At 46.5% G+C, this 23,807-nt stretch overlaps 4 protein-coding genes across 6 annotated transcripts in view; all 4 read left to right on the top strand.

Annotated features, from left to right (window-relative positions):
• The window catches only part of PPP1R16B (protein phosphatase 1 regulatory subunit 16B), a 40,070-nt gene extending 38,965 nt beyond the window's left edge, over positions 1 to 1,105 (top strand). For both annotated transcript variants that reach the window (XM_074157447.1, XM_074157446.1), the window contains one exon: positions 584 to 1,105. In XM_074157447.1, coding sequence (XP_074013548.1) covers positions 584 to 1,105 — 522 coding nt within the window. The remainder of the gene's footprint in view (positions 1 to 583) is intronic.
• Positions 1,106 to 7,469: 6,364 nt separating this feature from the next.
• Positions 7,470 to 14,111, top strand: LOC141471042 (protein FAM83D-like). The gene is made up of 4 exons (XM_074157428.1): positions 7,470 to 7,922; positions 11,607 to 11,774; positions 12,676 to 12,800; positions 13,157 to 14,111. Exons 1-4 carry the CDS (start codon positions 7,470 to 7,472, stop codon positions 14,109 to 14,111), a joined length of 1,701 nt encoding a protein of 566 aa, XP_074013529.1.
• A 2,486-nt stretch (positions 14,112 to 16,597) lies between these two features.
• LOC141471157 (protein FAM83D-B-like) lies at positions 16,598 to 22,146 on the top strand. The gene is made up of 4 exons (XM_074157573.1): positions 16,598 to 17,054; positions 18,865 to 19,032; positions 19,638 to 19,762; positions 20,013 to 22,146. The coding sequence occupies exons 1-4, from the start codon at positions 16,602 to 16,604 to the stop codon at positions 20,401 to 20,403; spliced, it is 1,137 nt and encodes a 378-aa protein (XP_074013674.1). The 5' UTR covers positions 16,598 to 16,601; the 3' UTR covers positions 20,404 to 22,146.
• A 1,359-nt stretch (positions 22,147 to 23,505) lies between these two features.
• Positions 23,506 to 23,807, top strand: part of DHX35 (DEAH-box helicase 35) — a 32,129-nt gene continuing 31,827 nt past the window's right edge. For both annotated transcript variants that reach the window (XM_074157209.1, XM_074157208.1), the window contains exon 1: positions 23,506 to 23,545. In XM_074157209.1, the coding sequence (XP_074013310.1) occupies positions 23,506 to 23,545 (40 nt within the window). The remainder of the gene's footprint in view (positions 23,546 to 23,807) is intronic.

The raw sequence follows: 23,807 nt of genomic DNA, 5'->3' as shown, positions 1-23,807 counted from the left end.
AGGAGGGCTGGTAGTGCAAGGTCAATAGCAGTGGGTGCCCTGGGATGGAAGGTGGCTGAAAAATTCGTAAACCTCATCCATCCGATGTAAGCAAAAGACCAAATTCTCATTTGGTATAAACCGGGATATCCCACTCAAGTGGAAAGCCTGGATTGGATTTACAGCTGCATAGTTTTGAGGGATGGCCCCAGTGAACCGGGAAGTTTAGAAAAAATAGCGTGGGCATTTCTCTTTACAGCTCACAAACTGGTAATCACAAAAGAATTGTAATCTTGTTTTACAGTTATTTGGTTTTAATTCAGTTATTGTCATGTAATATTAATATGCTTATCTATCTATCTATTTATTTTTTTTTAAAGTGAGTCATTTTGAGTTAATGTTCCATGTTTCTGGTTGGGAACCAGCTCCTGCTCGGGGCTCACAGCATTATAGGGTCGCATTAGTGGGTGAACTCGATGTTCATGCTGTAGTACCTGTCTGGTGGAAGGGCTGAGTATGAGCAGGCTTAGGAAGTCATCACAGGGATGAACTGTGTTGGGAGGGATAGGGGAAGATGCTCTTCTTTCATGTCTTCTTGTTACAGAATTCAGTGCTGGAGAACTCTTCCCTCCTTCCAGAGCTGGCAAACAAAAGCACGCAGTGTGACTCTGAAATGCCTCTCCAGAATGGGCTCATGGCGTCTGCCAGCACTTACCAGTACACCTTTTCCAATGGGGACATTTGGAGTATGCACGCTGACCCTGACAGCAATCCAGGCCACATGCTGCCCTATGGCAACCCCGGGCTCCCCGAGACGCAGCAGTTCTGGGGTGCCTACAAGGAGCATAACCACCAAACGCTCTCTGAACTGAAGCGGCAGCGAGCTGCGGCCAAGCTCCTCAACCACCCCTTCCTCAGCACCCACTTCGGCAGTGGCATGGGAGGAGTTGCCGAGAACGGGGGTGAGGCCAAGTCACACCTAATCGGACCCAGGACTTCTCCCTACAGCTCCAATGGGACCTCAGTGTATTACACAGTGTCCAGTGGTGATCCACCCCTCTTGAAATTCAAAGCTCCCATGGAGGAAATGGAAGAGAAGGTGCACGGGTGCTGCAGAATTTCCTAGTCTCATCTGTTTCTCACCCCGGAGGAAACGAGACGCGGGTGGGCTGGTTGGATCTATGGCAGCGGCCGGGTTGTTTGCATTCCAAAGGGAGAATTTGGTTATGGACATCCTGACTGCAGCGGCCTCCTTCATCTTGAATTGTACTTTACCCTGCCAATTACTTCCATTGCAGCTGAATGAGTAATGCAGGTGGAGCAAGGCTCTTGGGAGAGGAAGGGATGCGCATCGGTATGATGTAAAAAAAAGGTCACCCTCGTCTTGCTCCCTGGGGAAGAAGGTATGGTGCACTGCCTCCTCGTCCTTGGGAAGTCATGACATGCCTTGGAAAGGAGAAATCATCTGAATTAAAATCTTTGCACCTGAGCCTCTTGCTGTAAGCCACCAAGCTTCTGGAAGGTGACAGTTCAGACCTGAATTTTCACTCTTGGGTGATGGATATATCCTGGAGGGGAGATCAACCCCTCCACGGGGTTTGCAGGAGTGGACAGAGCTGTGTTCCATACAACTGGATCCAGCACGTACAGGGCCTGAGCGACAAGCAGGCGTTGGTGCCGCGCTCGCTTTAGGAGGTTTGCGAGGTGTGTGACAGCTCAGCATCAACAACTGTGCACAGGCTGGGTCCTGTTCTGCTCCTGTAAACGCATCCCCCCAGACTGCCATCGGGTTTTAAGCAGAACTTTTCCTGGAAACAGGCTTCACTCAATTGGCTTTAAAACTGATGTTGCAATAAGGGGCCCTGGCAATAGAATTTTACTGCAATAAAATACTGACAAAGGTCTATATTGGGATAAGTAATTTAAAAAAAAAAACTTATTTGTATTATTTAGACTCTTAATTTGTTAAAACTAAAAAGACTTCTGCTGATCTCACTTTCCTATTGATTCTGTTTGTTTACTCTGTACATTCAGCACAGATTCCAGGGGCAGTGTGCTTTGTGGTCTGATCTTTCTGGATTTCCAGACCCACAGGGCTTGGGCGGGATGAGGAGGAAAAGGCTGGCCGACACTCACCTAGAAACGTCATGAAAGCCTTTCTAATCTCCCTAGATGTCACGACACTTGTGTTAACCTGCAATCTCTGGCTGATAAACAAGTAACTGTTAAATCATTGCTTTGGTAGCTGAACGCTGCAGCACAAAAGATTATTAATATTTTTGCTGCGGTTTTCCAGCTCCCATGCTGAAGTCAGCAGTGGTTGGCAGCCATCAGAAGGCGGCTGGTTTGCGCCGTATGCCTCTATGTATAAGGGAGTTGCCTGGCACCATAGCAGAGCCTCTCTGCTGTAGAGCAGTTGGCACGCCAACACCGTGATTTTTGTGTAATTCATGTTAGCTCTGACAGACCACCTGAGAAGCACTAGCACGGCATAGCCTGGGGGTTTGGCACTGGCTTTTCAGCATGTTAAGGCTTGGCATACCTGGGGAGGGGAAAGCAGAGCACCCCGTGGGAAACAGCCCTGAGGAACCAGCCCCAGTTGAGTTAACAAGTTGTATCTACAGAAGGAACTAAATCTTCAACCCTTTTTCTGAAAGAGAGGCTATCACAAACATAACTATTTGCCTGCATGAGTATGTGTCTTCTCGGGCAGTTTAAATTCCACGCTCTGAGAACATAAGCCTGTTTGGGTCTCTGTAAGCCATCAGTGGATCAAATCCAGCTCACGTAGTTGTGCTTCAGCCAAGCAACAGAAAATGCAGCTTCCAGCCATCTTCCTTTCACCTGGCAGCTCTTACACGTCAATATTACACTTCACACACACACTCCCTCTGTGGGAATCCCTACAGCCTTTCCTTTTTTTTCTAGGCTATAAAACATTGACTCGGGCTGCCAGGGACCGTTAAGTGCCACCCTCTGCTCCCCATCAAATCTAGCCCATCACTGGGGCTGGGTGTTTTATGCTCCAGGGCTCTGGGCTCGTTGGGGCAGCAGAGGTGGCTGTGTGTCACCACCACAACCATGCCATGCAGGAAACACCTTTGGACCTGTGAGGTTATTACCAGGCTGACAATTTACTTTTTTTGAACTCTAAAGATACAATTCTCTTCCCTTACCAGTTTTAGGAACAAATTAGAAAATGGTGGCAGGTGATCTGATTTTTTTTAAAACCTCAGTTCACTTAAAGGCAGGGGGGTCTTTGTATGTTTTGGAACATTCAGAGAAGTTGGGCTTCCTCCATTATTGAAACCCATACGCTCTATATAAGACTAGAAAATACTTCTTGTGCTTGACTTAACCTCAGGGGGTTTTAAAAGTCATTCTCTAGTAGAAAGAAGATGATTTGGTAGCTAGATAGACTTTAACACATCTGTGTGTGGTTAACAGCGGGTCTTCTGATTACCTCGAGAAAATTCTTCTGGGGTAAGACCAAGTGTGGCCTGGGTATTCCTGAACAGGGGGAGATGCTTTTCAGGTGCCCGTCTTCTCCCACGGTGTAGGGGGGTTGTCTCTCTGCTTCCATCCTAATGAGAATTCTGGACTCTGTAACAAATTTTGGTGCCACTATCCACTGGGTTGTAAGTGGTGCAAAACTCGGGTGCAGCCAATGCCTTTTCTCCCAGGGAAGGAGCCGTTGGACCCTTTTCCTTCTCTGAGCAGTTTTGTGCTATCGAATGTATTGAATCCTACCAAACTCCGAGCAAATGAAAAGGAGAGCATGGAATGCAGTAGTGTTAAGGAGCCTGAGGTTTGCTTTCGCTGAGAGTTGTTACTACATTAAAACTGTATTAAGCCAGTCCGTTTTAGACAAACAGCTTTTAGCCCATTAGTTTTTTACTCTCTTTATATGTAAAACTCCAGAAACTCATCACTCCAACTGTGACCTTCAGCAAAGCAACAATTGATTTACTATCAGGCAAAAGGTATTACAAGATAGTACATCCCCCTAATTGGACTTCATATTGTAATTGTAAAATTGGCTGGAATACAGCTCTTGTGGTTTTATCGCTGTAAGCTGACATGCTCGCTGGAGTCTGGTGGTGTCTGATCAAATGTAATCAATTCTTACTCAAACCAGAGTCAGTAATCGATAAATCTTCCAGGCTACGTTTCCCAGTCATGCTGAGTATTTATCTACCATTGGCTTTGGGCTGAAGTTCTATTGGATCGGGGCCTGTGAACGCTGTTGGAAGAGTGACCTAGAACAGATTCATGCTTATGTGCTGGTGACATTCTGGGTGTAACGGTCACTGCCTGTTGGGACACTGACCAATGCGCTCAGGGAAGGAGCTGGCAGTTTATGCTGCATGAGGAGTTGTTGGTTGTACGTCTGGGATGAGCAATTCTGTGAACGGGATATTTAACCTGCTGCTGGTAAATGTAGAGTTAAACAGGAATTTGGGGGATTAATAAACACATAGATACTCTTATATGTGTATTGTAGGAGCCTACCTCTAGAAACAGGGCTTTTTATTATAAAACTGAGCAGTGTTACAACAATAGTGGATTTTTGTATCTGTGTGTCTTACAGGCCATCCCAGTGGAAAGCTCTGAGGTACACAGCAGAAGGCACTTGGCTGTTTCATTGGCTTTTAATGTTGCTAAAAAGCTGCAGAAACTAGAAATCATGTTGTGATTGGCATATCCAGCACTTGGCTTATTAGGGGAGGATTCTGGGGTTTTTTTTTGATGCTATGGGTTTAGTCTCAATCAACATCTAAGTACAGATTCAAGGTCGGATTAGAGTCCCAATTCTATCAGAAGTGAGCCCAAGGGTGTAGTTGTTCATACAGGCTACACAAAGGTTTGGGAACGTGGATGTATTGACAGGTCTACTGTAGGCAGAGCTGCACATGAGAACAACCCTTCTGCCTGCAAAATCTTCCTGTGTGCTGAACTCACACTGTTTCTAGGAAACTAACCAGGTGATGAGAGCAGCTTTACTTGCCATGTTGAAAGACTTTTTTCAGATGGGTAAAAAAAGTGTCCCTGCTTTACAGAGCTCAACCAAGACCATCCCAGCACTGAAATGTTAGATAAGGGCTTCAGTACCGTTGCCGGGATCTGTCTGAGGTCAGACCTGGGTCTGTATTTCACGTACCAAGTGATGTGATTTTAGCCCGCTCACTCTCACTTCTGTGGTGCTCCAGAATCTTAAAGCCCTCCCAGTTTTGGGAAGAACTGACTCCAGCTGATGTGATTCTGTACCATCTTGCAGATGTGGGTGAAGAACCACATGGATGAGGGACTCCTGGCAGGGAAGAAGAGCATGGCAGGGCAATAGCAATAACGAATCGGTGCAATACTTGGTGGAGGCAGTGAATTCTCTAGTTTATTGAGCTGAGTTCACAGGGTTGAAGGCACTGACAAGCTCCCAAATGGCATTACAACTTCTGTTTAGTGTCCTTTTGTTTTAATCTTGGAGCTCTGTTTACCCAAATCTCTGCTGAAACTAAATCAGCAATACCATGAAATAGGAATATCATAACCAAGGAAGCAATAGCACTGGTCTCCAGTGAGCCATAGAGGAACTGTTGTCCATCTGCTGGAAGATGTTTTCCCAACGTCTGGATATTTCTGTGCCTTATCATACTTGCAGAAGGTACCTCGGTGACTATTCTCTGGAAGGTCTGGGGTGACAATACAGTGCTCTCCTTTAACTTGGAGACTATTTTGCAAGGGGGTAACAGTTCAGAGCACACCACATTTTGAAGTTTTTATTTGCTCTTTCAGTTTCTTTCATGATCACGGTTTCTCTCTCCTTAAATACACAGAAAGGAAACGCACAGGGTGTTCATTATAATTTAACAAATCATGTTGACTGACTTTGTTACAGCAGTTCTCTACAGGCAGAGTCCAGAACACGCTTGTAGCAGCGAGGTCTAGCCTCTTCCTACAGAACACGGCTAGTATTGACATTTTTGGTTTGTTTTGCCTTTGGCTGTACAACAGAATTTGTCGTCCCTCATTGTTCTTCAGCTTTGTTCTGCTATTTTCACGTTGGCCAAACTGGTAATGGACTTCTCAGTCCTCCACGCAATTCGAGTACCACTGGGTTCTTCAGGCAACGATTAACGACCTAGAATATTTTGCTGTATTGCAACTGTGAAGCTGTAGTAGAGGAGACTCTGCTCAAGGTGCCTATTCCCAAACCTAGAGCAATGCAATTATCTCCACCCGCAGCCGGAGGGGAGATACGGGTTTTTAAATGGTGCAGACGCAGCCTTAGTGTTGCCACCTATGTCTTCAGCCTGTAGATTGCAGCGTGAGAAGGGACTGCAAGAGTGTCGGTGACCCTGGTCCAGCCCGGTGTGACTGCTGCCTGTACAGGGTATTAACAAATGACAGCAAGCCTTCTGCAATAATTCCTAATAATTCCATCGATCAGTAGTAAACGATGTACAAATAAAACTTGATGAAATGTATTTTATGTGAAGAAAAAAAAATAATGTAAGAACTGTATATTGTATTAGCAGCTTTGTGTATAAAATGGCATTTTGGCAATCAGAGTCTAATATATTTAAAACTTTTTTTTTAAAAAAAGAGTATTTGATATTGTATGGAATTGACTTTATTGCTACTGTAAGTATGAAAAGATGGTTTCTTAACATGTTGAAGCAATGCATAAAATCTTAAATTGTATGTAAAACTCATGCCAAAAGGGTATGTCTGACAGTATTAGCACCTGACTCAGTGTCTTTAATAGAGATATTGAATTTTTTAATTTAAAAATTATATTAAATTTCTTTTAATAATACAAAAAAATGCCACTGAGTTTTGTTTACTTGGTTTGCCTTTTGGGACTGCCTGTGTCTCTGCCTCCCTGACACCCATCACGTACAGCCAGGAATTGTCTAGAGGGGTGAATCTAGGCAGTCGGTAGGTGTTACTTATCTTTCAGCAGGTAGCAGTAATTCATGACGGGGATAAAGAACAAAACCATGACTGCCTTTACTGGATTTTGTCACGTCCAAGGCATTGGGCCTGGTATTTGTTAACACGGTCCGTTAAGAGGGTCCTTCTCTGGAGGGCTGATTCAGGCCAAGGCGAAGCACCCTCGTCCTCCCAGGGGCAGGAGAGGATCAGCGACGGCCGGGGCCTCATGGGACAGGTCTGTGTCAGGCCTCCAGGCCGCGGGGAAGGGGTTCGGCCCGGTTGAGTGAAATGGAGACCCAGCCAGGGCCTGAGGAGGGGCCGGCCGGGGCGAGCAGCCCCCGGGCGCTAACGGGGACCGGTTTCACCGCTGCTCCCCCTCGGCCCGCCCCGCCTGGAGCGGGGCCGGGCAGGCGGCGGGGCCGGACCGCCTTCGCCGCAGCCAACCGGGGCGCGGGGCGGGACGCGGCTCCGCCACTGGCGGCGGCGGCGCGGAGCTGTTTGGATTCAAACCTGCTATAAAGGTGTTGGCGAGCGGTGCCGGTGCGGCGTTCGCCATGGCCAACCCGTCGCAGTGTCTGGAGGAGGGCGGCGGGCGCTGGCCGCCGCGGCCGCCCGGGCCGTACAGCGAGGCGCAGCGGCTGGCGCTGGAGGAGCTGGTGTCGGGCGGCCCCGAGGCGCTGCGGGCCTTCCTGCGGCGGGAGCGGCTGCCGCCCTTCCTCTCGGAGCCCGAGGTGCAGGCCATCGCGCGGGGCGCCCTGCCGCCCGCCGCGGGCCCGGAGCCGGCGGGCGAGGCCTCGCCCGGCGCCTCCCTCGACGCCTCCTCGCTCACCTACTTCCCCGAGCGCTCGGACCTGGAGCCGCCGGTGCTGGAGCTGGGCTGGCCGGGCTTCGCCAGCGGCGCCTTCCGCGGGCTGACGCGGGTGGAGGCCCACTTCCAGCCGGGCTACGGGGAGAGCATCTACTGCTGCAAGGAGGCGGTGCGGCGGCAGATCCGCTCCGCTCGGCAGGTGAGTAGGCGCCGGGGAGCGGCCGGGAGTGCGGGCCCTGCCCGGAGCCCTTCTGCAGGGGGTTTGTGAGTCCGAGCAAAAATCAGCAACGGTTTCCATGAGTATCTGCTTCGTGTGGCACTAGGCAAAGCCAAGCGGCTTTAAAACCCCTGTCGAGCAACGAGAGCCTCGTTAGGAGGGGGAGCTGGTAAATGTACGTGGGGTGGTGCTCATCCTGACAAGATGGATCTATGTGCTACCTCCCTGAGTGAAACCTTGCCTTCCCAGTTGTGTTGCTCCACAGGTCATGGGCCAAGGGTTCCCTGTCCCCCAGCACTGCGTGCAGAACCGCTGCTGTGGTTTGTGGCCAAACCACCCTCTGGTTTCATGGGATCATAGAATGGTTTAGGTTGGAAGGCACCTTAAAGACCATCTAGTTCCAACCCCCTGCCCTGGACAGGGACACCTCCCACCAGACCAGGTTGCTCAAAGTCCTATCCAGCCTGGCCTTGAACCCCTCCAGGGATGGGGCAGCCACAGCTTCTCTGGGCAACCTGGGCTGGGGTCTCGCCACCCTCACAGTAAAGAATTTCTTCCTGAGATCTCATCTAAATCTTCCCGCTTTCAGTTTAAAATAGTTACTCCTTGTCCTACTGCTCCACTCCCTGATCAATAGTCTCTCCCCAGCTTTCCTGGAGCCCCTTTAGGAACTGGAAGGGACTCTGAGGTCTCCCTGGAGTCTTCTCTTCAAGCTGATCTTGCTGTTATTCAAAGCAGAATGTTTCCTATTCCAGGTTCCTTACTGATGTGCTCTGCAAGCCAGATTCGCTTGCAGAAGCCTCCTACTGTTTCTTACAGGATATGAAGCAAAAAAGGCCTCTTGTAAAAGAAGGTTATCTACAGAGATAACCCTATGGTTATATCTCACTTCTTCACCTCATTAATTGTCCCTAAGCAATGTGCAGACCTGCTCTTCGCAGGACTTCTCTCCTACGGGAGTGGGTGGTTTTGATCTGATGCAGAGTATGGCTTAACAATCATGCAGGCATAGTAATTTCTAACTGTTCTCTGTAACTCATTATTATGTTCCCCGAGTTCATAGCCTCCAACTGTAATCCCTAGGAGGGAACCACCCTTCTCTTTTGCAGCCATTCAATTGGCTTAACTGAAATTTAAATGTATAGCTTTCTCTTTGGGTGGCCGGGTGAAGCAACTCCTGGCTCTGTGTGTAATGTGTGCTCGCACATGGCACACCTTGAATCAGCCACTGAGCTTAGTCCCTGCCTGCTTCAGAGGGCAGAAGCTTAGGGCGTGTGTGAGGATGACACAAACGATGGGCTTCTTGCCAGAAACGGTCCTGGAGGAAGCTCTGTTCTCAAGGGATCCTGTTCAGGTAGATGAGACCAGTCTGGTGACTCGAGTAAACTCCATGAAAGCATCTGCGTCTCCAAAAAGCTGTATTTGTAATGTTCTTGCTTGTGGCATCCAGCCTAACGCCTCCCTTCACGCTGAGCCAAGAGCCAGGCAAGCTGGTCCTGCGCTGCTGCATACATGCCCGATCCAGGGAGCGTTTCTGTGGACAAGGAATGGAGAGAAATTTTGACGCCCTATAATTTACTGAATATCAGATGCTGTGCAATATTGCTCAGTCATGTCTGAGTTCTTGAAGTTAATGTGAGCAACAGAAAAATTCAGAATAATAGTTCCTTCTATGCTGTATAGTTTCTTCTTAGCTTGCTTAAATGTGGTTAGCTTGAGTGGCTGAAGGGGACACTGTTGCTGTCTTGCCTCTGCTATCCTGAATGGGTGAGTGTAGAGAAAAGGTTTTTCTCTCTCCTCCAAATGTAATGGTACTTTTGTTCATTTTGAGCAGGTCCAGAGAAGGGCAATGAAGCTGGTGAGGGGGTTGGAGAATAAGTCCTATGAGGAGAGGCTGAGGGAGCTGGGGGTGTTCAGCCTGGAGAAAAGGAGGCTGAGGGGAGACCTTCTCGCTCTCTACAACTCCCTGAAAGGAGGGTGTAGCCAGGGGGGGTCGGTCTCTTCTCCCAAGTCACAGGCGATGGGACAAGAGGAAATGGCCTCAAGTTGGGCCAGGGGAGGTTCAGATTTGATATTAGGGAGAATTTTTCCACTGAAAAGGTTATTAAGCCTTGGAATGGGCTGCCCAGGGAAGTGGTTGAGGCACCATCCCTGGAGGTATTTAAAAGATGGGTTGACATAGTGCTTAGTGACGTGGTTTAGTGATGTTTTTTTATCAGAGTTAGGTTGATGGTTGGACTAGATGATCTTAAATGTCCCTTCCAACCTACATGATTCTGTGATTCTTGTGTATTTCTTTCAGCTGCTAATTCTGGGATTAGAACTCAAATGTGCTACTAATTGAGTAGTCATTTGAAGGCACTGGTGTTTCCAAGGGGGTTAGCGTGAATTGTTGTGTTTTCAGGGGTTATCTTCTTACTCATCTGGTCTTTTCAAAAGCATCTTATTTTTCTCTATCTTCCTTTGACACTTAGACAAGTGGTTGGGTGGAGAAGAGCACAGGAGACACACAAGAAGCACAAGCATAAATGATATCTAGAAATAACAGCGTGCCTGTGTGTGTTATATATAAGAACTCATCCATGTGGACCCGGTCCCTTAGAGAGCAGAGCGCAGGTGGGAATGCAGAGCTTAGCCTGTTCTTGTGGGAAACGTTTCCCTGAGTACAGGCAACACCACACACAGAGCAGCTGTTGCGTGTGTATATGCCTCGGGTGTGTTGCAGCAGTGCGTGGATGCCTCATGCCTGATAAGGACAGGTGCCATGTACCTGCGGCGGTTGTTTAATAGCCGTCCTTGATGCTGGTCTAATAGAGAATAGAAAAGTAAGTCATGAAGCCAAATCCTTCTTGCCTTTGTGTTCCCACGCAGATGTGTGTTCCTGGTTCTGAAGGATGAGAAATCTAGCACTGAGACGCTGTGTGATGTGGCTCTGAATTATTTGTAGAGACTGTTTGTAGATGTAGGACTGCTGCCTTGGCCCATTGAGAGAAAATCTTCCCATCTTAGGACTTGCTTTCTGTAAAGAGCTGTTGAGCTAGTGGAAGGACTTCTTGTGAAGGTATGGGATGGAAACTCAGAATATGTCTAGTAAGAGTCTGGAAATAGTGTATTCAGTCTATATGTTGTCACAGAACTAGTTTATCCCTTGGTAACTTATGTAGGGACAGCATTGCCTTCCGTTTCACACAAAGAGAAATCAGTCGGGGTTTGTGAGATGTTTGGCTGTGACAGTGAGGATGCTGTTCGGGATAATTCTCCTGCAGGCCGTAGCAGGTATGCCACACTGGGAGCACAGGAGTGGCGATGGCTTGTCTGGATTCCCGATTCTGGATATGATAGCTTCCCTGATATTATCAAAAGGACATATTACAGGACACTATGTAGGGAAGTCGGCTGTGAAAGCATACAAAAGCAGCAGTAGACATGATGGAAAAACCTTTTCAGGCTTATGCTTTGCACTCCAGGGCACAGTGAATTTACAGAAACATTGTGGGATACAGAAATCTTCTCTAACTTGCTGGGGCCTGTGCAGCAGGACAAAGAAATGTGCATATTGGCCTTGATGACAGCAGCAGGAGAAGTGTCTGGGGGAAGCGGTGATCTGGCCTTGTGTAAAATAAAGCCCTTGAACAAGTTTTGCCGGGTGTTTTTTTTTTTTTACAGGTGATTGCCCTTGTGATGGATTCCTTCACAGATATTGATATCTTTGGTGACCTTCAGGATGCCTATAACAACCGCAAAGTCCCTGTCTATATTCTTCTTGATCAGGACTTTTTACCTTATTTCTTGGAAATGTGCGAGAACTTAGGAGTTTGTCCTGAGCAGGAAAGTGTAAGTATGAAATGTGGGTGGGTGTGGTTTGCTTAAATTTTTCGTGGTACAGTTTATAGTTATGGATATCAAAGATACCCTTCTCTAAAACATCATACTCTTGAAAGACTAAAGCATCCTGTCTGTTCGGTAGCTGATATTAAAGGGGATTTTCTGAAATGTTTCTCAGCTTCTGAAGATCAAGGCTCAATAGCACGTGGTTTCTCTACAGTCTCTAATCCAACATGTGAAACTGCTCACAAACTCAGCAAAAACCATGCAGAAAAGGCACATGTACTCCTACCCTACACTACCCGTGTGTAGGAGCTACAGCTGTGCTGTGCAACAGCCCTGTGTGCTGGGTGGGGTGCGCTCTGTGAGCCCTGTCCTGAGGAAACAACAATTTCCAAGCATTTTGCAAGATCTAAGTAGCTTTATTCCTTGGCTCAAGGAACTGCTTGCTAAGGGAAACAAACATGGGAAGCTCAAGGGTGGTACAGCTTTGGTAACATCTCATTTCTTCACTAAGGCATGGTTGCTTCCTTTTAAAAGGGTTTGGATGATGTGACCTGGGTGGTTTATTTAATTCCTCTGAATATAAGCTGACGTGACTGTCATGTCACAGGACAGGCTTATGTTGATACTAGTGAGAATTTCTCTGGATGGGGAATGCTCCTCACTTTGTGGGCAGTAATTAATTGGAATGAGCTGTTCTTGCCAGCTTGACTCTCCAGACTCTCCTAGTATAACAGAAATTAAGCACCATGTAACTAATAAGACTCACGCACAGACAATGTAAGGAAGTTCATTTCATTCCTGTCTTCCATAGCGTGTGTAGCTGCTTTTAGGTAGAATTACTAATCAAAACTTTCTGGAAGTTAAATTCAATCTAATGTTATTTTTCCTTTCTCTTCTGAAACAGCTGATGAGAGTTCGAACTCTCACTGGGAACACGTACTACATGAGGTCGGGTGCCAAAATTGTTGGGAAAGTCCACGAGAAGTTCATGTTAATTGATGGCATTAGAGTGACAACAGGGTCCTACAGGCAAGTATTGAGGTCTGCTGGTGTCTGATGAAGCCATGGGGGGGGGGGGGGTCTGCAAGAAGGATGTATTAACTTTGCTTCATGCCTGATATCGATGCATGCCAATGGCAAGTGGACTAGCTGAGTCCAAGTGTGACTAGCACAAAAATGGGAATAACTTTGGAAAACTGGTTTATATAACTTGTTGCTAGCAAAGCCCTTGGCCATATTTGAATTCTTCCTGAAGAAGAGGAAGTGAATTGTCTATCAACTTTTTACCTTCCTTACACCTAGCACTCCTGCATTGTGCTGTCTGTAGCTGTTATGTGCTGAAATGCACTGGAGATTAACTGTGAATTTTGGTTTATTTTCAACAGTTTCACGTGGTCCGACGGGAAGCTGAACAGCAGTAACTTGCTGCTATTGTCAGGTCAAGTGGTTGAACGTTTTGACCTCCAGTTCAGGATTCTTTATGCCCAGTCAATGCCCATCAACCCTAAGCGGCCATCCAGCTGCAGAAACAGCGGGATATTTGACCACCTGCCGAACAGAATAGAGTCCCCTAGAAAATACACTGTGGAAGGCAACCTGAGAGCAGAATTTGCCAGACTGTCTAGTACTCCAAAGAAATTGTTGAAAGAACTAGATCAGGCTGAAGGTACTCCTGGAGGAAAACTTTGTGACCTGTGGCATTCTTTCCTCTGTGAAGAGGAATGGTTCAGTGATCAAGAGGCCATAGTGGAACGGAGAAATGCATCGACTCAAACTGGCCTGTGGGAAGAGAAGCCTGTGGTGACCGTGTGTAATGCTGCCACGCAGACCGGTGCTGGAACGGCAGAAACTGGCACTCAGACCTCTGTCGCTGCTAGAATGACGGGCACACAGACGTCAGTTTTGCTGAAGACTGCAGTGACACAAACAAAGGAAGGTGAGTGCACAGAAACACCCCTGCTTCAGAGAAAGTTGTCAAGAGAAGAACCTTCTCTGCTTGGAAAGGCTGTATCAAGTTCTAGTCTGCGATCACTGTCTTCGTCATCATCCCAGTGCTCCTTTACAAGCTCTACCGGCTCAGTATCTTCTCTCCGGTCCTTTGAATATCCCAGCAGTAACAGGGCAGAGTATTTCCACAAACTGCATAAAGAGAGGCAATTCCACTACTCCACCATCAGGTCGAAGCTCAGCCACATGGTGGATATCCTGTCCCGGAGAGGCCGCGTACCTGAAAACTACATGACCCAATACACAGGGAGATCCAACCTGAAACAGAGGCGTGACATCAGTGCCAGCCTGCGCAGCCTCCGGGACGTGTCGCTCTTTTCCCTGAATAGATGATCACCGCACTGAATGCGGAGCACAAAAGCTCCGGTCTCAAATTGCAGTCACTTTGTACCTGTCAGTTCTTTCAATTCCTTCCAGCACTTTTACTTTTTTAACACATGTGTACGTCACTCTCCAGCACTTTGTTTTATACTATGCAATTTAAGCAATAAAAAAAAAGAGGGGTTTATTTATACTGTAACTACTTGCATATTCTTCTTATATGCATTAGTGGTGAAGGTTGATTTTAATTCTGGATGTTTAACCTGAAAAGTAAACTCATTACTGCTTTCTAGGGTTGCTAATGCTCTGGCTTTAATTTATGTAAACTTGAAAAAAAATCTGAGTCAGACTAATCTTGCTCAGAGTGGCTTTGGAGATTAAACTCACATCAAAGTATATTCAGATTTTTTTCTCTTTAATATTGGCTTTTATTTCTACTTTATCTTTGGCATGAGGGGAAACAACTTTTATAAAGAGCCATAAAGCTAATTTTATTCTGACTTCAGCAACTTCCAGTAAAGTTGTGAAGGATCTGTTGGAGCAGTTGCAGGTTCTGATCTTCAACTGTATCGTTTTTCTGTTGTTTAAGCCTCCTGAAATGCACTGGGCTAACTCTTCAGTTTGATTATCTTCTCATGCCCTTCTGTAGGTATACGTACATATTATATATATTGAGGTGCTGAGCGTGTCCAGAGAAGGGCAGAACCCAGACAATTCTATGATTCTATGAAATGTGTGTGTGTACATACACATCCTCAGAACATCTTCTTAAAACCAAGACCAGGAAGCAGCAACTTAGCACTCCAAGAGAGCTTTGCCCACTTTTAGGTACAGCCCTGATGTAAATGTTTCTAGTACTAGGAACCAAAAGCTAGCTCTATTGGAACTATAAGAATATTAATGGGAATGTATTGCTGAATTGTTGGTTTTTTGCATGTGTGAGTGGGAGATGAGGCAACACCTGGAGTTCAGTGTCTTGCTGCCATGTACCTATTGTACTTCTCTTGGGATGACTTCAGAGAACTCTGTCTCTTGTGTAACTTGTTAAACAGAATTAAGACTTCTAGTCTTAGCACTGTAAAATCAGCTTCCTGTTCTGGCTCAGTCTAAGAATGTATGAACCATCTTGTTTCTGTCAAGAGACCCGTAAACAGCTTCCTTTTTGGGAGCCAACACAATCACTGAGGGCACATGACAAAGCCCCTGCTCAAAAGTTGACAAACGCACTACAAAATATTATGAGTTATGTTCACTAATATTATTGTATGAGTAAGAGTGAAAAATACATTTTTCTCTTTAAACTGTCCTATCTGAAGTATTCTGTTTCCTGCTCTGTTTATCCGTTACCCACTACTAACTTGGTTTGAGGAGCTGATGTGCCGCTCTAATTTTTAAAAATATTTTCAGTATTAAATGGATTTTAGGTTAAGCTGCTTTGCAGACATTATCTGGATATTAGTTAGCAGCATTCTGTGTGTGTGTGTTTGCTTCTTGGCTCATTCATCCAAGCAGTGTGTGGATTCTCTCTCTGAGCTCTGACTGCACTGTAACTCTTTAGAGTAACCAGACTGGATTCTGCCAAGTCAAATCAGAGTCTGGGTTATGCATTTTCTTATTTATTGGGCACGTGTGTCCAGTAGATGGCACATTTCAGCTGCTGTCTTGAATATTCCTGTAAGCAGTGATGAATGAGTGAATGAACAGAAAAATATCCACAACTTTAAAAGGCTGCAACACTTAATTTTGGCATTTCTGTCTCTGAAATCTGTATGGACAAAGAGAATTAGCTACTTCCATTGCTTGAAATGAAAGCAATGCCAACCCCTCCCTGCAGCTGTAAGGCAGATGTAAAAAGAAGTGCAGGTGGGGAAAAAAGCATTGTCTGCACTTCTTTTAAGAGACTCTTGTATGTCCCTGGAGTTGGAACACCGGGGGTGAAGCTAGTTGCAGAGAGGGATCCAAGATACACCTTCAAATCCAGTTTTGAGTGGTATTTTTTTGGAGCTCGTGTTCAAGCAGTGCTTCAGTGTATGTAAAATCAACTTGTTTATTCTATGTGTTTTTTATTACCCTGTGCAGCTCTTTGGGTACGCTCGCAGGGACGAGAAACAGTTTACAAATAAACTCCTTTTGCCACGGGGGTTTTCACCTGGTCGTCGCTGAGTTTTGTTTTCTCGTTGTTTGAAGGGGGGTGACTAACGCAGCGCCCGCCCCGTGGTCCCCTCCCGTTGCCCCGGGCGAGCGGAGCCGCCTGCGATGGAGACGTTCTTCCTCTCTCACCTTCGGAGCCGCCGTTTGACCGGGGCTCGGCGAGCAGGTCGAGGGCAGCGCTTCATTAACTCGGGCTCCGCTTCTCCCGCTGGTGCTCCCCGGGGCGGGGGGACGCCACCCGGCTCCGCCACCCGTGGGCGCCGCCGCTCCACCGCCACCCGGACCCAGGGCGGGAGGCGGGGCTGAGCCTCTATAAAGGTGTTGGCGAGCGGTGCCGGTGCGGCGTTCGCCATGGCCAACCCGTCGCAGTGTCTGGAGGAGGGCGGCGGGCGCTGGCCGCCGCGGCCGCCCGGGCCGTACAGCGAGGCGCAGCGGCTGGCGCTGGAGGAGCTGGTGTCGGGCGGCCCCGAGGCGCTGCGGGCCTTCCTGCGGCGGGAGCGGCTGCCGCCCTTCCTCTCGGAGCCCGAGGTGCAGGCCATCGCGCGGGGCGCCCTGCCGCCCGCCGCGGGCCCGGAGCCGGCGGGCGAGGCCTCGCCCGGCGCCTCCCTCGACGCCTCCTCGCTCACCTACTTCCCCGAGCGCTCGGACCTGGAGCCGCCGGCGCTGGAGCTGGGCTGGCCGGGCTTCGCCAGCGGCGCCTTCCGCGGGCTGACGCGGGTGGAGGCCCACTTCCAGCCGGGCTACGGGGAGAGCATCTACGGCTGCAAGGAGGCGGTGCGGCGGCAGATCCGCTCCGCTCGGCAGGTGGGTCCCCAGCCCCGCTCCCGCACGGCTCCCCCGCACCCACCCCGCCATCCCCCCTCGTTTGCTTCTAAATCACCCCCCGAATACACTTACTGTGCTATTTCGGCATTGCTTTATTTCTCTCCCCCCCCCCCCCCCCATCTTTTGTTTTTATGTTTTTAACAGGTTCGTTATTTTCAAGCTTTTTTCTCCCTCGTATTGGCGAAAACCGAGTTCACCCACACCATCCTTCCCGCCTTCGTTTACTTCTAAATAAACTCCCGATTTTACCTACTATGTTATTTTGGTATTGCTTTATTCATCCCTCCCGCCTTTTGTATTTATCTTTTTAACAGGTTTGTTATTTTTCAAGCTTTTTTTCCCCCCTCATACTTACGAAAACTGAGTCTACCCACACTGTCCTTCCCCCCTTCATTAACTTTGAAATAAACTCCTGATTTTACTTACTGTGCTATTTCGTTATTACTTCATCCTCCTCTCTCCCCTCTCCCCCTTTTTTGTATTTATCTTTTTAACAGTTTCATTATTTTCAAGCTTTTCCCCGCCCATATTGGTGAAAACCGAGCCCGTGCTGTCTGGGTCTCGCTGAGCTTGCTCAAAGAATTGGCACCTGTGAGCAGCGTGTCCCAAACTTGCCCATTTCCAGCTCTTTTAAGTGGTTGTTGCTTCCACATCGTACCCCCCCCAGCAAACTTGGGGTTCAGCCCGTGGTACGGATCAGCGAGGGCAGTTGCTGGCTCAAAGGAGGTTTTTACTCAAGGAGCTTGGGCGAATAATCATGTCTTGGCTTGTAATATCATGAGAATCTGAATAATAAGTTGAAGACAAACCTCATTTTTATCTTAAATACGGAGGTGAGATGTAAAGAGCAGTTGGACACTAGTGAATTTTTTTTTTTACTGTTTCTTTGAAAAGTTTGAAAGACTCTGGAGAACTTAAGTTTTGGAAATAAGCTCACCTTTTTCTTCAGGCAATGCTTTTGAGGAAAATACATCAGTTCTTAGTAAATAAAACAAACTTCTTGCCTAGGAATCGAAGACCAAATTTGACTAACACAGAACTAGCCCCCCTGTTTATGCCATATCTCAGGGTGAGGAAGAAACTTGAAGCAATACATTTATTTTGCGACTGTTTTGGTTCTTCCCAGATATTCTCAGCACCCTCAAACATCTACACAATCAACTCAGTGCTCCGGTTACACCAAAAGTCACTGATGTAGCTGAAGAAGACTGACAGCAAAATGTCTTTCTTTTCCTCTTGCAACATACCTTTTTCATCAGCTTGCTTTGGTGTTCAGAGAGGTGTCAAGTCTTCCTCTGCCTTCGTAGGTCTCGGCAGCACTCTAGAGGTGGTGGGAAAGGAGAAAATGCTCAGATTTCTCTAATTTTTTTCTTGAAGGTGAATTTATGTTGTAAAAAAGAGAAGGGTTTAGTGCAACCTTAATTAAAAGCTACGAGTAATGTGCTACTGAATGTATGCAGGAGCTATCATTGCTGCTAATGAGCAATGAATTCTCATTTTTAAATAGAGAAAAGGTGTCTTTCCACACTAAGCGTTCAGGCTAGGTTAGTCATACCTAACGAACCAAAAAAGATACAGATCCTGAAAAAAGAAGCTTCAATGTCTGCTGCTGAAATAACAGTAAAACCAAAACTCTACAATGCGATAATAAAAATACAGTATCACAGAAGACTGCACCAGGGGAAAAAAAGAGGGGGAATAGTTAATTTGAAAATCAAAATCCTCGTTTGCCATCTCCCTTGGGACTCTGTGGAAACAGCCTGATGATTTCTCCTGAAACTTGTTGCAGATGATTGCCCTGGTGATGGATTCCTTCACGGATACCGATATCTTCAAAGACCTCTTGGAAGCTTGTAGCCAGCGGCAAGTTAAAGCCTATATCCTTCTAGATCAGTCTTCGTTTTCCCACTTTCTGAAAATGTGCAAGGATCTGGGAGTTGACCTGGAACAGGAAAAGGTGAGCCTCATCATATTTATAGGGGTAGACAGTTGATCCTCTTATGATTGAAATCTTTGAGCTATCAAAAGATGAAAATATTAAGCCTGCTGCCACAATTTAAAATGGGGTTTATGTAGCTCTAGCTCTTTCTTGGAAGATTTAACCATTCTTGCATAAGAAGGCAATCAATAGAAAAACTGAAATCTTTAGGAGTGGATGTTACAGTTGCTTTCTGAGGGCAAACGCTAGTTGAATATTCAAGGAATGTAGGAGGAATGTCCGGTCCCTGCAACACGACTGGAGCTGCTCAGGCTGGCTGAGGCTTTGAAGGCTGATGGAGAAGCAGGTTCTCAGGAATCTGTGGAGTTCAGGTCGCTCCAAGATGTGGTGACAGGAGTTTTTACAGTCACGTTCTGCTCAATCAGTTTATGGCTCTGCCCCTTAATGCCACCTCTTTGCCTACTTAAAACAAGGCAAAATTATCATTTGGTTCCTAGAAGGTGAATCTTGTGCCACTGCACAGCAGCCTTTGCTAGTTCATCAGCAATCATTACCATGTGTTACTATGTTAAATGCAGTCGTTGAACTTTGAAATCTCGTAACACTTGCCATACATTTCACAGCTGATGAGAGTTCGAACTCTGACTGGGAACACGTACTACACGAGGTCAGGTGCCAAAATTGTTGGAAAAGTCCGTGAAAAGTTCATGTTAATTGATGGCATTAGAGTGACAACAGGCTCGTACAGGCAAGTGCCAATTTCTCTCTGGTGCTTTACATGATTTCTTTACGTGGAAAGGCAAAGCACAGCCCACGCTGCAAAACTGCTTTCCTTACTACTGTTTACTTGTAAAAATTGTCCTAAAAAAATCACACTGCGCATCATTTGGATTATAAGAACGATTTAACTAAATGTGATGAAAGAGAATTTTCAGTTAATACTCTGTTTAGTATTTGTCTTGAATTAACTCAGAAGTTTCTCGTTCTTCCTTTGCTAGTTTTACATGGACAGACGGGAAGCTGAACAGCAGTAACATTTTGATCCTGTCAGGCCCCGCAGTTGCACACTTTGACCTGGAATTTCGGATTCTTTATTCACGCTCAAAGCCAATCAACCTCAAAGAGTTATCCAGCTGCCGGAAGAGCAGGGTGTTGGACCAGCTGGTCAGGATAACTGTGGCTTCCAGAGACTTGACCAGGGAAAACTCCCTGAGAATGGAGTTTTTGTATCTTAGAGCATTCGTAGGAAATCTGAAAAGGAAGAGCAGCTGGCTGCATGCCTCAAGGGAGGCAGTCTACGTGTCGAGTAATGCAGTGCATGCCTCTCCTCCGCTGACTAAGAGGAATGGCTCCCTGGTTATGAGGCCACACTGGATCGTAGAGAGATGAACTGCATGGCGGAGTGAGCAGCAGAACCTCAGGAACCATGTCCAGCCATCCATGCCCAGTACTGTCTTACGGCATGTTTGTGAGGGCGGATGGGAAACAAACCTCAAACTGAGAGAAAGCGATACTGGAATTGTGGTTTCATTTGAAGACCACTGTGACGCAGATCAACAGATACAATTATGGTATTGTCTTAGGTTCAGATGTGTTTTTTAAAAAAAACCCAAACTCTTAACACCTGGAAAGCCATTATTGATTTCTAGTATTCTGTCAGATTTTCATTTTTCAACCTATTCTTACATATTTCAAGCTGATGGATTAGAAGTGTCTTAGCTCAGTAGCTCAAACTTTTTTTTTTTTTTTTTTAAGGCATCTAGGTATAGAAATTTATATTGCTTAAATGTCTTCCAAGGATGAATAGCAGGACTGCTGTACAGCTCTGAAATCAGGCCAAGCTTAGTCTTGTGTTGCACAAACTCTCCATGAACTGTTTCGTGACACAGAACTGCAGTAACCATGATCTAGAAACTAGTAGATTGGTACTGTGCTACTAGTCCTCAGATCGTAGATTTACTTGCTGTGCTCCTGGGCAGAACGAGGGAAAGTGTCAGGTGAACAAGGCTTTTGCAATGATTTAATTTCAAATGACCTTTGCTTTATAATTACAGGAATACTTGGATTGCTGGACATCAAGCAATAAATGCATGCAACGGATAGTATTCCTAAGAACCTCCTATGTTTGTAGTAAAGACAAATGAGACCATTTTCTTGGCATTACTATATACACGTTTTGGTTTCTTTATGGTTGCTACTGCTGTCTGATCTTACGGGAAAAGTTGAGTAGATCTGAAATCTGTGAAGCTACTGGTACTTCTCAAAAGCCTTACTTCTGCCAGATGTGCAATAACATGAAAGTCAGAAATAGAACCATTTATTTTTAAGGTTTGATGTAAGCTTGATTTAAAAAAAAACATATAATCCATCCATTTCTGGAGAAGAACAAAAAAACACCAGATGAATGAACTATCCTCCCAGCAGCCTGCCAGTGCAGAAACTCTTGTTAGTCCAACCATGGCAGCTGTGATGAAAGCAAAGGTGCACCATTTCTCAAGATGTTCTTGAGGCTCTTGCTACTGCAAAACACTTTGGTATGTGCTCGTTTGAGTGTCTTGTGGGTTATGGGCTTCAAAGCGGAATGTTAAATCTTAGCTGGGGTGTTTCATATGGGTCTCTGCCACACATCAGCAGGAAAACATTAAATTGGACATGTGGAGCTTAGAAAAATGGTCTTTATGGGCAATGCAATAATGATTAGGATGAACTAATCGGTGCCCTTTTTCTTCTGCGCTTGCAATCATGGAAATGTAATAGTTCTGACTAATTTGTAAATGTTCAATAGTTTTATCTTTTATCCAGATGTAAGGAAGTTTGAAACAAATTTTTATTTGTAACTGTATTTTCCATAAACACAAAAAAACCTCAGTGTCGTACTCTATGCAAAATACTGTTTGTGAAGTCTTATTTTCACAATTATTATCTGTATATGTTTTCTCAAATACAAGTTTTTAACTTTGTTACTCCTCTCATTACTTTAAGAGGCAACTCTTTCCATGTGCCATTAGTAGGGCTTTTTCTCAACCGTTGCTAATATATTGATGATAAACGCAACTCTTATCACAGTATTTTGTATTTTTGATAGAGTGGACTTAATCTGAAAAGTACACTGAAATAAATCACTAGAATTTTAAGAATGTCTTTAATTATAAGTGAGTAACTTATTTTTCAAGTGGTTACCTAGAGACTTAGCATAACAAGTGACCATGGATGTACAGCAGTGTGGGGTCTGTGCAAATCACCACAACTGCATGGCTAGCCTGTCAAGTAATTAATGAAGAATGGGAATGATTAATAGCAATATAAAATGTGATTAGATTTTTTTTTCCATAGATTTTTTCCAAAGTGTGAATTTCTTTGCTTTTTTTTTTTTTTTTTTTTACTCCAGCCTATACTTAATTAACTTAAATTCTTCATTAAATTTGATTCAATAATACCTTTAATGGGCTGTAATAAGCCTATGCTAGGGCACTGCTGGATCTATTAACTATTACTGCAATTGTTTTCTCTCTAGTCCTTCAGCTGCCTGGTGTGAAGTGCAACAGCTCTGGTGCACACAGGTGGAAGCATCCTTCATGTGGAGAAGGGATGCAATTAGCTTTACTTAATTAATGTGACAAGGACTTTTTGGAGGCGATCTTTGAACCCTGTTAAATCCCAAGTTATACACTTCATGTTAATAACAGGAGTAGTATCCGGAGGGCTGCGTTACACATATTTCACTCTTTCTTCTGGCTTGGAGGCAAAGGGTGGGTTTAGTTTCACTTAAAGACAATCAACTGGGATTCCTCCGCAGCATTGCTTCTGTGTGAGTAACAGTGTAGATCTTGGACTTGGTCTTATGAACTGGGAGCCATTTTTGCCATTACAATAAGGAAATGTCCAAAGATAGAGCAATTAGAATCATAGAATTCGCTAGGTTGGAAGGGACCTCTAAGATCATCTAGTCCAACCATTAACCTAGCACTGTTAAGTCCACCACTAGACCACGTCCCTCAGCACCACACCTGTGTGTCCTCTAAATACCTCTAGGCCTGGTGATTCCACCACTTCCCTGGGCAGCCTGTTCCAAGGCTTGATAATCCTTTTGGTGAAGAAATTTTTCCTAATATCCACCCTAAACCTTTCCTGGCGCAGCTTGAGGCCGTTTCCTCTTGTCCCATCACCTGTGCCTTGGGCGAAGAGTCTGAGCCCCCCTGGCTACACCCTCCTTTGAGGTAGCTGTCGATAGCAAGAAGGTCTCCCCTCAGCCTCCTTTTCTCCAGGCTGAACACCCCCAGCTCCCACAGCCTTTCCTCACAAGACTTGTGCTCCAGACCCCTCACCAGCTTCGTCGTCCTTCTTTGGACTCCGTGCTTCCCTCCACCAGCTCCGCTGTGGGTGACAGACAGGGCCCTCCGCCAGAGGAGCGGGGCAGCACCGGGCGCCATGGCAACGGACGGCGCGTCACGTGGGCCCCGCCTCCGCTTCCTCTTGCCCTCTCACCCCAAGATGGCGGCGCCCGTGGGACCGGTGAAGTTTTGGAAGCCGGGTGAGGGGGAGCGGTGGTCCCGGGCTGGCGGGGGGAGGCATATGAGGGAGCTCAATCTCGGGCTGTCCGCGGCGAGGGCCGGAACGAAAGCCGCGGCGCTACCCCCGGCAGCCGTCAGTTGTTGGGGGTCGCACGGATTTCAGGCGCCGAGGGCAGCGGGGAAACGGGGTCTGGTGGGGGGCGAAGTCTGTGTGACTCCAGCCGGGCGCTGCCCGGTACCGGGGGTGGCAGGGGAGGGGGCGGAGTCTGCCTTCAGCCCGCC

This window comes from Numenius arquata, chromosome 12, assembly GCF_964106895.1.
Source record: "Numenius arquata chromosome 12, bNumArq3.hap1.1, whole genome shotgun sequence".
In the NCBI taxonomy this organism is placed as follows: Eukaryota; Metazoa; Chordata; class Aves; order Charadriiformes; family Scolopacidae; genus Numenius; species Numenius arquata.
The sequence above is the reverse complement of the archived record's forward strand: the minus strand, read 5'-3'. Positions and strand labels throughout refer to the sequence as shown.